The sequence below is a fragment of the Falco punctatus genome (genome assembly GCF_963210335.1).
Source record: "Falco punctatus genome assembly, chromosome: Z".
Lineage (NCBI taxonomy): Eukaryota > Metazoa > Chordata > Aves > Falconiformes > Falconidae > Falco > Falco punctatus.
The window spans coordinates 36104108-36117003 of NC_137586.1; the positions used below are offsets into that span (position 1 = coordinate 36104108).

General features: G+C 36.8%; 1 protein-coding gene across 3 annotated transcripts in view; it reads left to right on the forward strand.

Moving 5' to 3' along the window:
* Positions 1-12896, forward strand: part of CNTLN (centlein) — a 197755-nt gene that overhangs the window by 86554 nt on the left and 98305 nt on the right. For all 3 annotated transcript variants that reach the window (XM_080371891.1, XM_080371890.1, XM_080371892.1), the window contains 2 exons: positions 4565-4738; positions 10921-11046. In XM_080371891.1, coding sequence (XP_080228017.1) covers positions 4565-4738; positions 10921-11046 — 300 coding nt within the window. The remainder of the gene's footprint in view (positions 1-4564; positions 4739-10920; positions 11047-12896) is intronic.

Genomic DNA, 12896 nt, shown 5'->3' on the forward strand with positions numbered 1-12896 from the left:
TCTTCATTAGTTCATTACTGGTGCCCATCCTGGAAGTATGTGCAATAAGTAGAGATGAGGCTGTGATGATTGGATTTCCAAGCTGTAAAAAGAAGGAGCTTGCAAAGGATGCTGAGGTGAGTATTGCTTGTGACTTAGTTGTCCAGCTAGCTGACTCAGTAACAGAGTAAGAGGAAACCTGGGAAGTGATTTGTATTTCTCCTACATAAACTTCTGGATGTTTCCTGGGTCATGGCTTTGTGTGGCATATGGCACTGTATTCCTGGAGTTAGACTGGAAGAAAACTTTGGGATATGGGTCATGGGCCAGTTGGTTGCTGTAGGTCAACAATTCTGTTCTTTAGTTCAGGTTTTCTGGTAAAGTTTGAGCTGTGTGTGTAAACTCTATTGTGTTGCTGAGATGAAATGTATGTTAGTCTACTAAGCCATTCTGTGCCTTTTGGCCAGTTTGTGGTTGGAGCAGAGTGAGCTTGCATCTGCTTACAGAAAAACTCTGCAGGCTTTTTCTGTCTTCTCCTAGCTGGTGGTTTTAGTACTGTGTTAGCACGGCTTTGTGCTGAGGAAGTTGAGGGGGAGCTGGTGTACAGGTAAGGCTGTGTTACTAGTTCTGAAGCTCTTCGGTATCTGTTATCTTGACACCTGCTCTCTTTTGCTGGTTCAGAAAGGTCATGCAGAATAGAAGTATGGTGGAGTATAGCTCTGTTTTCTCCATATTGTTTGGCACTGTTTGTGATCTGTGACAACAGTGGCATTGAAAAGATGGCCTTGGATTCCCTTCCCTAAGTACAGTGAGGATGGTTCCTCTAGTGGTGCAGCTTTGTGGTAAAGAGGCGCTTGTGCTTCATCTTGACTGATTCATCCAGAAGACGTTAGCCGTGTCTTACTTTGAAAAGCCAGGTAAGCGTTAAGAGGAATGGGAGATCTGCTTGGTAGAAATAAATATTTTCTTGATTGTATTTGTTGTTTAAAACATAAATAAGCCTCTGACATGTATTTGGAGTTTAGGTTTTGCATGTTAAATTGAGTTTGAGTATGAAAAAGTCATGTTATCTGTTGTGATAAAATAGCATATAATATACACTGATTTTGCTAAGTGAAAGAAGAAACCGTTATTCTGTTAAGCTAGGCTTCATAATGCAGGTGGAATCTAATCTAAGATGCTTAATCCTGAGAGAAAGCCATCATTTGATTCACGCAACGTGTGGGTGGATAGTCTGTGAAGAGGTGAAGAAGTTATGTGTACACTGAAACGATTGTCTCAGGGAAATTTTAATTTTAGACATAGAATTCAGAATAGAATTAAGGAAGTAAACCTTCATGGAACTCTTTCTTAAAATTAATTACTATTTCAGTTCGTAAGGCCAAAGATCTACAATGATAGTTCTGAGACAGAAGCTGTGGATCTTTTCAGGTTACATCTGGATTCTTAGAATACCTGAAAGTGAAGAAAATTCATACGCATACTTAAAAAAATTGAGCCGGTTTGGAGGATATTGTATAGCCAAATTATATAGCAAGGTACAGACCTTGCTATATAATTTGGCAACAGTGTACTGGCAACAGTGATCTGCTGAATATTTTGAGGGTAAAAACAGGTATTTTGGTGGTGTAAGTTAACACCTAAGACTGGTTTTGTTGGGTTAAGTTTTCCAAGAAATATGTGTGTATATTCATGTGCACAAAGACTACTGTAAAATTTTTATTAGAAGTTCTGCCTTTACAGTATTTTAATTCAAAATAAGTATTGCAGCATGGTAATTTCTAGAGATCTCCTTTAGGAGAAGAAAAAGAGTAGGGGGAAAAGAAACCCAGAATAATGAGCACTTTTCATGTATTGGTCCTATTAAAGTTGGTAGCAGAACTTCACTGACATAGAGGAGTAAGGATTTATGTATTTTGTGACTCTTAAATTTACATGTCAAAACACTCTGCATTACATTTTTGAAAGAAGAAATTAAAAAGTAATGATACAGTAAGAAGTTAATCTTTAGCTAAATATGTGTAATTCTCATGGTTTAAAAGTCAGCAACAACAGTTGGACTTAAAGTTCTTTTCCAATCTAAACAATTCTGTGAACATATAAGAGTCGTAGACTTTTTTTAAAGTAGAAGTAATACAAATTAAAATTATTAGAACAGATTGAAGCTGTTGATTCCTTTTTGGTTACTAATGTAATAGCACAGCCTACGTTTACATGTAGAAGTCTTTTTTTCTTTTTTTTTTTTTTCTTTACATACCGCTAGAGAAATCAATAAAGTGGGAGAAGTTGGTAGGTGTATTTCTCTCTTAATAAGAAAGAATAAAGTTCAGGTAAAAAAACCCCAAACTTAAGTATAACTACATTTCCCATATCTACTGGCACTATTTACGTCTCCTGTGTTTTGTTGGATTTTTTTTTCCTTTCTATATAGCGCTAAGGTTTTGGTCAAATGAATAAACCCCCCCTCAGGTTTCTTTTAAATGTTCTTTTCAGTGCATGGCTTGTCTGCTCCTTATTTTTTGGTGTCCCTTTCCGCACCCGCACCCCACCCCCCCACCCCCCCACCCCCCCCAGTGTAGAGCTTTCTTTCAGTTAATAACTGGCTTTTTGCTGATGATTTGTAGAAATGACATCTGATTGCAACTACATATGGCCTAAATTATGCACAATGAGCAACAGAAATTATTTAAGAAAAAGCAAAAGCATTGGCAACTTTTACTCTCTGACAATTTTCCTCTACTTTTTTGCTGTATGAAGAGTTGCGCTTTTTCTGAAATAAATGCTTGGTATTTCTAATTTGGGATTTATTTATAGAAAGTGTGTATTTATAGTATAGTTTACGAAAAGCTTCATATTCTGCGTAGAAATAAATAAAATGGCTATGCCCATTAATCTGTTTCTGTCAAACGGGAAATGAACTGGGATGTTTGCTTGCTTGATTTTATTCAACTTTGGACCATCTCCTTTCTTGATTGGTGCGAATTTGGAGACTTTTTGTTTGTTTGTTTAACATTTTTTACACTGTCTTTTCTGATTTTTGTCAGTATACCTGATTTGTTTTACTTGGGACATACTGGTAATTGAGATAGTAGGAGCAAGTGATAATTGTACCAAATTCCTTCTTCTCTATTGAAATGAGTATTTGGCTTAAGAATATCCTCAAACAGTTGCAGACAAGTCAGGTTGTCAGAACTTGGCTAACTGGGGAAGTAAAATAAACCTTTTAGTCTTCAGAAAGTTGTTCTCTGAATCAAGCTTTGTGGATTGAAGACTTTCCTGTTCCCTAGCTGCTTGTCATTGATGTCAGAGCACCACTGGCAATACAGGTTTCATGAGTTTGCCCTAATCAGTGCAGCGCAAGGTCAGCTGGGTCAGCTCAAGCCACTTGCATTGACTTTTTAAACTGATCTGCCCTTTTATTTATGCAATCTATTAGGGAGAGGGTTTGTGCCGTCCCTTCTTTCAGCAATAGTGTTGGGGTGCTAACCTCCAGCTGCCTGGATGCATTGACCATCTGGGAGTTATATTATCTTTGTCTGGCACAGCTGTTGCAAGGTGAATGTCTATCCCCAGCCTTAAAGCAGTGTGGAGGAGGTTTGAGCTAAAGCATTTCACTTTGTGATTGCCATAGACTGCCACAACAGGCATATTGCTGTTGCTTATTCTAAGCTAAGGTTGTGTTGCCTTGTGGTTGTAATGCAGTGGGGTGTGATCGCAGGCGGTTAATGAAAATTCAGCTGACAAGGAGTCATTTATTCACTTTTGGTCATGTGTACACATGTGAGTACACTGCTGGACATGGGGTCTGTGAATTAGAGATAGCTGGTGCCAATGAAAACGTGTTTTTGTCTGAACAGGTTTTGTAACAGGGCCAAGGTGAGGAGTGTGCAGCAGTGTTGTATTGTTCCAAGGAATTGCTGTGAACGGATTGATAGCTGGGAAGGGTCCTGGGATTCAATGGCTTCGTGAAATGACATATTTGTCTTGAGTTGAGTAACACTGTGATTTAGAATTAGTCAGTTTTTTCTCTTAAGTCTTCGATTTGACCACAACATTTGTGCTCTCTGAGTTTATGGACATAGTGGATATGTGTTGCAGATTTGCATTAAAGAGGTACTTTACTGGGGCACTTTTAAAGCATAACCTTATTGACAGAATATGCAGTTAAGGGTTTTTTTCCCCCATTTTTGATAGGCCAGTGATACTTACTAACTTGAAATTTCACCAGAAACAGGTCTAGGAGGTAAACTATTTTGTCAAGAAATTTTGACACTACGCGAGATACAAATTACCATAGTAGACTAAGTTGCTGTGGAAGAGATATCTGTTTAAACCAACCATTGTTAAGACTGTGTATATGGATTGGGAAAATACAGTGGTGATGGTGGGAAAATATTTAGTTAACACTTTGAAGTCTGGTTTTGATTATGTATTCATGAGTCATTTTCAAAAGCAGAATTATTTCCAGCTCTCACGCATTCCTGTGAAACTTGGTAATGTTGTGTTTCTCTAGGCAGTTTCATCTAAATGGTTTCTTATGCTTCTGATTTTTTGTTACTAATACATGTGTACTGTCATTTTCTAGGTATTTCAACAACCTTCTTTAAGTGACCTAGAGTGTCTTATTACAATGCAAAAATCTGAAATCAAGCTTTTACAGGAAAAATTGAAAAAAAGAAGTTTTAACCTGGCAGAGCATAATTTGTACACTACAGATACTCTGGAAAGCGGCAATAGACGGACAGGAAGAAAACATGAGGTGGGATATTTTTATTGTCTTGTGTGTTTGTCTCTAAGTCAAGCTGGTAAAGCCAAACATTTTTGCTCAAGGGTCCAGATAATAATTTTAATATCTGTTGATGCTGCTTATAATTCTGGAAGCTTACTTGAATGGTTCTTGTTAAAATACTTGTTAAAATAGCTGTTGGGAGTAGAAGGTTTTGCCTTATTAAATACTGAATAAGGGATTCTTAATTAAAAGAAGTATTTGAAGGATAAATTATTCTAGGTTCGTTAAAATGAGTATTTTTTGGGGTATTTTGTTGTGTTTATCAGAATGACCATCTTTCCCTGGAAGGAAAATGAGAGAAATATAAATGGCTATTATGATGATTTTATAAGTGAAAAATACCTTTTGTTAAAAATCCTTTATTTTTGAAGGATGACTTTTTTTTTTCAATATGAAGAATGACAACAATGTCCTTTTGGAGTTTATACTTAAGACTTTTTATTACTCTGTATACTGCTGGACTGCCTCATGATGGCTTGCTATTAAATTTAGGTACCAGGTAACAGTAACAGCTATAAACTATAGCTAATTAAATAGATCCATAAGTGATTCTATGGCTTAAATTGATTTATTAAATTAGCCAAAGTCATGATGTTTCTCAGCGTGTTCAGTCTCTTCCTCATCTAGTTTTTTTTATTATTATTACAATTGTACAGAATGTGAGAAACTTGGAAGACATTTCTGTAGCAAGGAAGCAAATAGAACATACTTCTGTGTGGTATAAGGACCATGATGTCCTGCTTCCTTAGGAATCTCCTGGTTTCCCCACATTTGGTATCCATAACATTTCCCTTAAGAGATTGTATGGCTTGTTCTTTCTCAGTATCCTGCACTGTATGCTATTTTAGGAAAAAGACATATTTTAGAATATTTGTTTAGAAGCATGTTGTGGTGCCTCTGTGAAGATGTGGAGAAAGGACAAAATACTGTGCAGACAGTGTAGAGTGAAGAATATAAGGTGAGAAGCTGTCCTGAGAACACCAAGGTCAGTGAAGGAGAAGAGGGAGAAGATGCTCCAAGTGTCAGAGCTGGTATTTCCCTGCGGCCCTTGGAGAGGACCATCATGGGACAGATACCCACACTGTAGCTTGTGGAGGAGCCCACACCAGAGCAGATGGATATTCCCTCATGGAAACCACAGCATGTGAAGAGGAGTCCATGCTGGAACAGGTTCTGCTGACAGGAACTGTGTGGCCCATGGAAGATCCACTCTGGAGCAGGTTTGTCCTGAAGGACTCCAGCCTGTGGAAATGCCCATGTAGAGCATGGGAAAAGAATGAGGAGAAAAGAGTGACAGAGAGGAGCTGTTCTGGACTGACTGTAACCCCCCATTCCCCCTTCCACTGTGCTGCTCAGTGGGAGGTAGAGGAGTCAGGAGTGAAATTGAGCCTGGTAAGCAGGGTGGGATAGAAGGTGTTGATTTAATATTTTCTTTATTTCTTACTACCCAAATCTGTTTTAAGTGGCAATAGCTTAAATCAATTTTCCCCAAGTTGAGTCTGCGCATGATGGCAAATGGTAAGCAATCTCCATTTCTTCATCTCAACCCATGAGCTTTTTCATCCTATTTTCTCCCCCTGTCCTGTGAGGAAGGAGAGTGAGCGAGCGAGCAGTTGGGTGGGTGTTTGACCCATTGCCAAGGTTATCCCCACCACAATGTTACTTCTTGTTTGCTCAGAGTAATGTAAACGAGAGTACTGTGTTTGTCATGGACTGCTCACTGTTTCAGGAATAAAGCAATTACACTCCCTTGAGTAAAAGTAAGTATGAACCTTTTAAAGGCTACTGTAGACTATCTTCTCCTGTTTTGATACGTAGATCCTAATCATGCTGTTTCAGTACTCAGGGGTTTTGATATGTGCACTTTTTCATATGTGCATGCAGTGTCTAATAAAACTTTTGGGAACTAATCTCACAGGCTACAAATCTTTTGTATTTAGGCAAGACAGTAAGGAAAATTGTAGGAACATTCCAGCTTCAGGATCACAAAATATACATACGAAGTAGAATAAGTAGTACTGCTGTCTGTACTGATTTTCCCTTGCAGTGATATATCTTCCGATTACCTTGTTGTTCAGTCTTTTATGACAGAAGTTATTAATGCATGATTTCACAGGAAGAATATGTTGGATATACAATTCTTGTTTTACAACAGTGATACTTTTGGTTTCACAAAGACTCTGTCTTGTTAACCCTTCATCCATCCTTACGTGCATTTCCAGGATATGAAGAATAAACATGGAATCACTTCTGAATAGAGTGACACTGCTTTGATTACTTTCAGCTCTAAAAAGCACCAGGTTTTGGAAGAAGTAGTAATTGAAAAGGTTTTAAAAAGAAGGACCTGGGACAAAATATAAACATGCCAGTAGTGTAATAAACTGGAATGTGTGGCCACATGACTGTATGCTTCCACCTATGTTTGGTTCTGCAGAATTCAATGATATATACACATCTATAGCCTAGTGTTTTTTGTGGATTGCAGAAATTCAGTTCTCTTGTCTACTGTCATACAGAGGAATAGAAACAACTTACTCTGCAAGACACGTGACGTAGTGGTTAAAAGCTTTTGTTCAATGTACATGTTTGGTGTCATTTTCTTGCTATGGTTAAATGTGTACTTACATAGCCCAGTCTCTGTGGAAAGTGGTACAGCTGAGTGCCATTTTGTACAAACACTTGAGACTCAGTTGCTTATCTTATAGCTCTTTTTGGAGCTTAAGCTTTGTAACTTTGTGATCTATGTATGATTTCGGTTACCTGATTAAACTGCCATCCATATATCTGCTGGCGGATTCAGTAATACAGCCCTTGTTTTTTTATAGGTAAGCTTTCCCACTGTATTATACATGGGAGTTATGATTGTCTTTTATTGATACACATTCTATAGCATTCTTCTAAGTCTGTAATGCGAAGATACTAAAAACCATAAGTTAACTTGCAGTACTGGTAATGTTCCTGTTGAAACATGGTGAATCAAGAATTCACCATTTTTCCTCTCACCTGTATCTTGTCAGCTTCTGGTTCACCTTCAACACTTCTGTTTCTTCAGCTGATAAAAACATATTAAGATTCCTGCCCACTGTCTGTAGTGCTATATCCTGGCAGACATTGTTCTGATCTGTGTGTTCAGGAAAGTCCTCCACGTTTTGGCAGGAATTTTGGCTTCCCTTGTTTGCCTTGTTGTTGTTGTTGACTTCTTTTGGGACTCCATCAAACACAAGACCTGTTGAATTCAAGAGCATGGCTATTTCCAGACATATACCGTAGTGTCTTTCATGGTGCAGACAGGTAACAGAAGGTTGTTTAGAAGTATCTTTCCTTTTTCTGCTTCCTGTGCCTCTGTTAACAGTTACAACTGTGTCCCCCATACACTTACGAGCTATTTCTTCACATTAAATCTTCTGTCACAAAGTTTCATGTCTATTAATATTACAAAGTCTGTTTATTTCTTTTGTAAACAAGTTTTAGGATCATTTGATGAAAAATCTTCTGTTGTTACCCTTTACTGACTTGGAATAACATTCCTTCCTCATAAAACTGTACTTTTTGTCATTCCTAAACATTTAGGAAATGTTTTAAATGTTACAATTTGTGTATATATTTAATACGGGTATATTTAGATTTACTGTAGAATTTGAGGACTGACTTAAAAATTAAACGCTTAAACCTGGCAGCAGCAGCAGAGTTTGCAGTTGTGAGAAGGGTATTACAGATGCCATCTTCCAAATTGAGTTTTGCAGCAGCCCCAGGCAATCAAATTACAGTGTATTTTGCTACACAATCTTTTCTGTCTTGGTAGGAAAATTAAACTGTTTGCCTTCTTAGCAAAGATTGCCTTCAAACTACTTATGTGCAGCTGTAAAGCCCAGACCCAGCTCCTTCTCTCCACAGACCTCTAGTCTGATAACCTAAACAGGTAAAAACGTATTCAAACAATAGAATATTTCTTGATGTATATCACCAATCCTGGCTGTTCTCACAGGGAATTATTCCCATGTCTGTGATTAATTACAGTTTTTCCTCTGTTGTTTTCCATACCTTGGCCCTGTGAAAAAAGAGTCACAGTGCAATCCCAAGTGGCTAAATGTAAATATAAATAAATAAGTATAAAACCTGTTGTGTTATTCTTAGCAGTGTGATACTGGTTTGTCCACTTGTTTTCCTTTGTTGTCTTTTCCTTTGGCAAGAAATGCTGTGCTTTGACCTTTTATCCCTGATTTCAGGGAGATCATGTAAATTCCAAGTCATCTGTATACAAACAAAAAAGTTTACCTAGGAAACATTTCTGGAAAAATAATACATTCTGGATTTTTAGGAAGAATTAGTATGGGTGTGCATTCGTATGGAAATACAGAAGATAGGAGTTTTAAGATCTTGGTTTTACTGAGTATGTTTTTTGATATGTTGGTCTTTGGATGTTCTGCTTCAGCATATGAAAGATCAATTTGGTTTTGTGCAATGTTAAAATCTTTACTGATTAATATCAGCGTCTATTAACTGAAGTAAACTTTTAGATATCTCTGCCAGAATTATTAGGAAAAAATATAAATCAGTAATCTTGCTATCTCAAAGAGATATACTTCTAGTCAGTACAATTTTTACTGACAACATAAAACCATAAATTTTGAAATACTGTTTTAAATCTTCCTTGAAATTTTCTTCTATTTTCTTCTGTTATATGAAGGGACTGACAGCAGTATACAAAATATATCCATTTGACAGTTATATTTTAAATGTACTAGAATTCTTTCCAGATGTTCATTTTGGGTTTGTTTTTTGGTTTTTTTTAAAATCTCATTCAGACACATTTCAGAAACAAAAGAACCCAAAACCAAGAAAAAAACACTTTTGCAATATTTAAATTGTTAAATATGTTATTTTATTATTTTCTGATATTTCATGATTTTTTTTTCCTTCTTTTTGGAACCCATACAGTTTAAAGTGAAAGTGTGGTATACAGTGTCTTCTAACCTATATTCCTGGAAGGTAATCGTCAAAAAAAAAGCCAGTTGCTAATTAATATTCTTTTTTAGATTAAATGAATTTAATGGAATAGTAGAAGTGTTGGAATGTATAGTACGCAAGAAGACTTCATCATGCATTGCTTTTGTTGTAAATCAGTAATTTTACAGTAAAAATGGCAACATGCAACAACAATAATCACAATTAATCTTTTATTTGACTTCATCTATGAAATAGCATTTTATTTTATTGGTATTAAGTGTGTGTTAGTATTTCTCTGTCCTTAACCAAAGTTATTCAGAAAATCAAAGTCTAATTTGATGAGGTGTGTCTTTCCTTCTTTCTTTCCTTCTTTCTTTCCTTCTTTCTTTCCTTCTTTCTTTCCTTCTTTCTTTCCTTCTTTCTTTCCTTCTTTCTTTCCTTCTTTCTTTCCTTCTTTCTTTCCTTCTTTCTTTCCTTCTTTCTTTCCTTCTTTCTTTCCTTCTTTCTTTCCTTCTTTCTTTCCTTCTTTCTTTCCTTCTTTCCTCCTTTCCTCCTTTCTTCCTTTGCTATAAGGAGATATGACATAGAATGAACAAGAAAGCTGCCCAGTTTAAGTGTTACTTTTACATATTCTTTCTCCAGATTGCTATATGAAGCTGTACATAATATAAACACATATTCTTGTCTCTAGTTAGTCACATTATAGTTAATGACCATATGGTCATTATGGTATAAGATCTACTGTCTGTTGTATTTATATTCCTCAAGCATATTGTTCCTTCAACTTCACAGTGTGTTAAACTATTTCAAAGGGAAAAAAATCCTTTCCCTCTTGTTTCTGGTTGTCCTATCAAGTGTAACCTTGGACCCTTATAGAGCAATTAGACCAGCCTCTATCCCCTCCTTTGTAATGAGGTTTCTTGCATTTCTGAGTCTATAACCCTTTAGTCTTCCCTAATGGGACATCATTATTCTGAAAGAAACAATGTAAATGTAAATGAATATTCTCATTAACGAGTCACAGAGAAACCTTTAGTGGTAGCGCTGTGGTAATTCTGCTTGTTATTTCTCTGGTATTCCATGCAGATTTTTTTTTTTTTTATAATTCATTATTAGTATTCAAAATTACTTCTTCTTTAATTCTGCATGTCTTTCATAATCCAGTGTTCCAACTAGTTCAACCATGTCCTTGTTTTATTCTCCAGGAACCACCTGTGAAACGCTCAAGGTCTCTGTCCCCAAAGAGCTCTTTTAGAGAGTCAGAGGAGCTAAGGAAGCTTAAAATAGCTGAAAGGAAGATTGAAAACTTAGAGAAGAAACTGCAGCTAAAGGTGAACATTAAAAAAATAAAAATAACCCCCCCCTCTAGCTATAAGCTTGCATAGATAAAGATATACCAAAATAAACAGACATTTTAAAAAAGCAAAATGCACATATCGTCATGGGCTGTAAGTGTGTTAGCATCAGAGAGCACTCTCCATTTCCTTTTTTCTTTGCTGCTACAAATCTTGTGTTGGTACTCCTGCAGTCTTGTGGAAGCCTAATTTGAGCTGTCATCAATAATACATGTTTGTTAAATACATTTTCAAAATTCACATCTGAGAATATATATTCCAAGAAATTCATGTATTCATATAGAAATAAAGTAAAGCAGGAAGTCCAAACAATTATTTTTTTTTTTGGTACAGTGAGGCCAATATTTTAAAATGCTGAAGTCAGTTACTTGGAACAGATTTACCCATTGTACTTTTAGAAGTTATGGCACAGAAGTTGTTGTTCTAACAAATGCTGTAATAAAGCCCCAATAAACAACTCCTGACCCCCTCCTCTCCCCCCTCCCCCACAATGGTAGAAAAGCTTAATTGAGCATATATTAACAATTCCCCATTTTGTGCCTGTTCTATAGATTTTTGTGTTGGTTTGCGGGGTGGAGGTGGGGGGGCTGCTTTGCTTTTTTGCTTCAAATAGAGTAGCTTTTGAGTGGACTTGTGTCAAATTGTACCTCAGAATGCAAAATTCAGAGCCTGAGTATATTTTCTTAAACTTTTACAGTTTGTACCCTCTTTCTTTTCTCTTGACTTTTTGTTATTTTGCTGGTTATTTTTGTTCAGTTTTAATGGAATTTCAAAGTTATCTTCAGTATATGTAGCCTGAATCAGAACTGGCTGTGTTGAATGTGCTGTGCTGTGATAGACGTCTGATTAAGTGAAAAAAAATTGGGAGCCCTACAAACCATAGTTGTGAGCTCCTGCCTCATGCAAAAATACACTCATATATGGTAATTCAACTTAGAAAAAATGTGAGTGGGAATTGTATTTTAGCACAAATGCAAAAGTTCATCACTCTATGCACCTGAGACAGTCAAATGTGGTGTCTTAATACACGTAGAATATATGGACAGGAAGGATAATTTAAGCTTCAAACTCATTCTTGCAGACTGTCTTGTTCCTTGTTTCTGGGAGTCAGAAGATGAACTTTTGTTTTTCTCTCTATTGAGAAATCTAAAGCATGTCCTACCAGCTCTACCTGAGAACTGGCCTTTGACAGGCCTCCTGTGCGTTACTGTTAGTTGGCTTGCCAGACACTGGTGCTATGGATTATTCCGGCACTGTGGACTGCAGCTGCACTGCCCTTGGCAGCAACACTCACACATCATTGTGTGTGGTTGTTGTCTGAAATAATGGAATTCCACATTTCTTTGTGTTTTCTTCTGGAAAGATGAATGAGGAGAAGCACTCTTGACTTTTCTAAGCAGATGCAGAAGAGAGAGGGCTGTTACTCTTTTTGCATGACCTCATAACATAATCTTTACTGTTCACTGTACTGCCTTGGTCATTCCTTCCACTTAATCTTAAAGCCTAATTTAGGAATCTGTGCAGCTTTATTATGTTGCAAGTGTGGGATCTCTATCACAGCTGTTAATCCATGAGGTCTTTAAGGGCTAACTCTTATATCTCCCCTTGAAACTGAATATATTAACTCCTTGCATTTTCTGTAGGAAATCTACTTGGCTTCTTCTACAGAATGATTTAATTGATTGGAAAGAAGCTGTAGAGGCCCAGGTCAACATATTAAACACTGTTGTGGCACAACATTGGGGATTCAATGCGGCTATTGACAACGTAACAGCAAACTCAGCTGTCATAACATTAACATCAGAATAAGTCTGTTGGTACTGTAT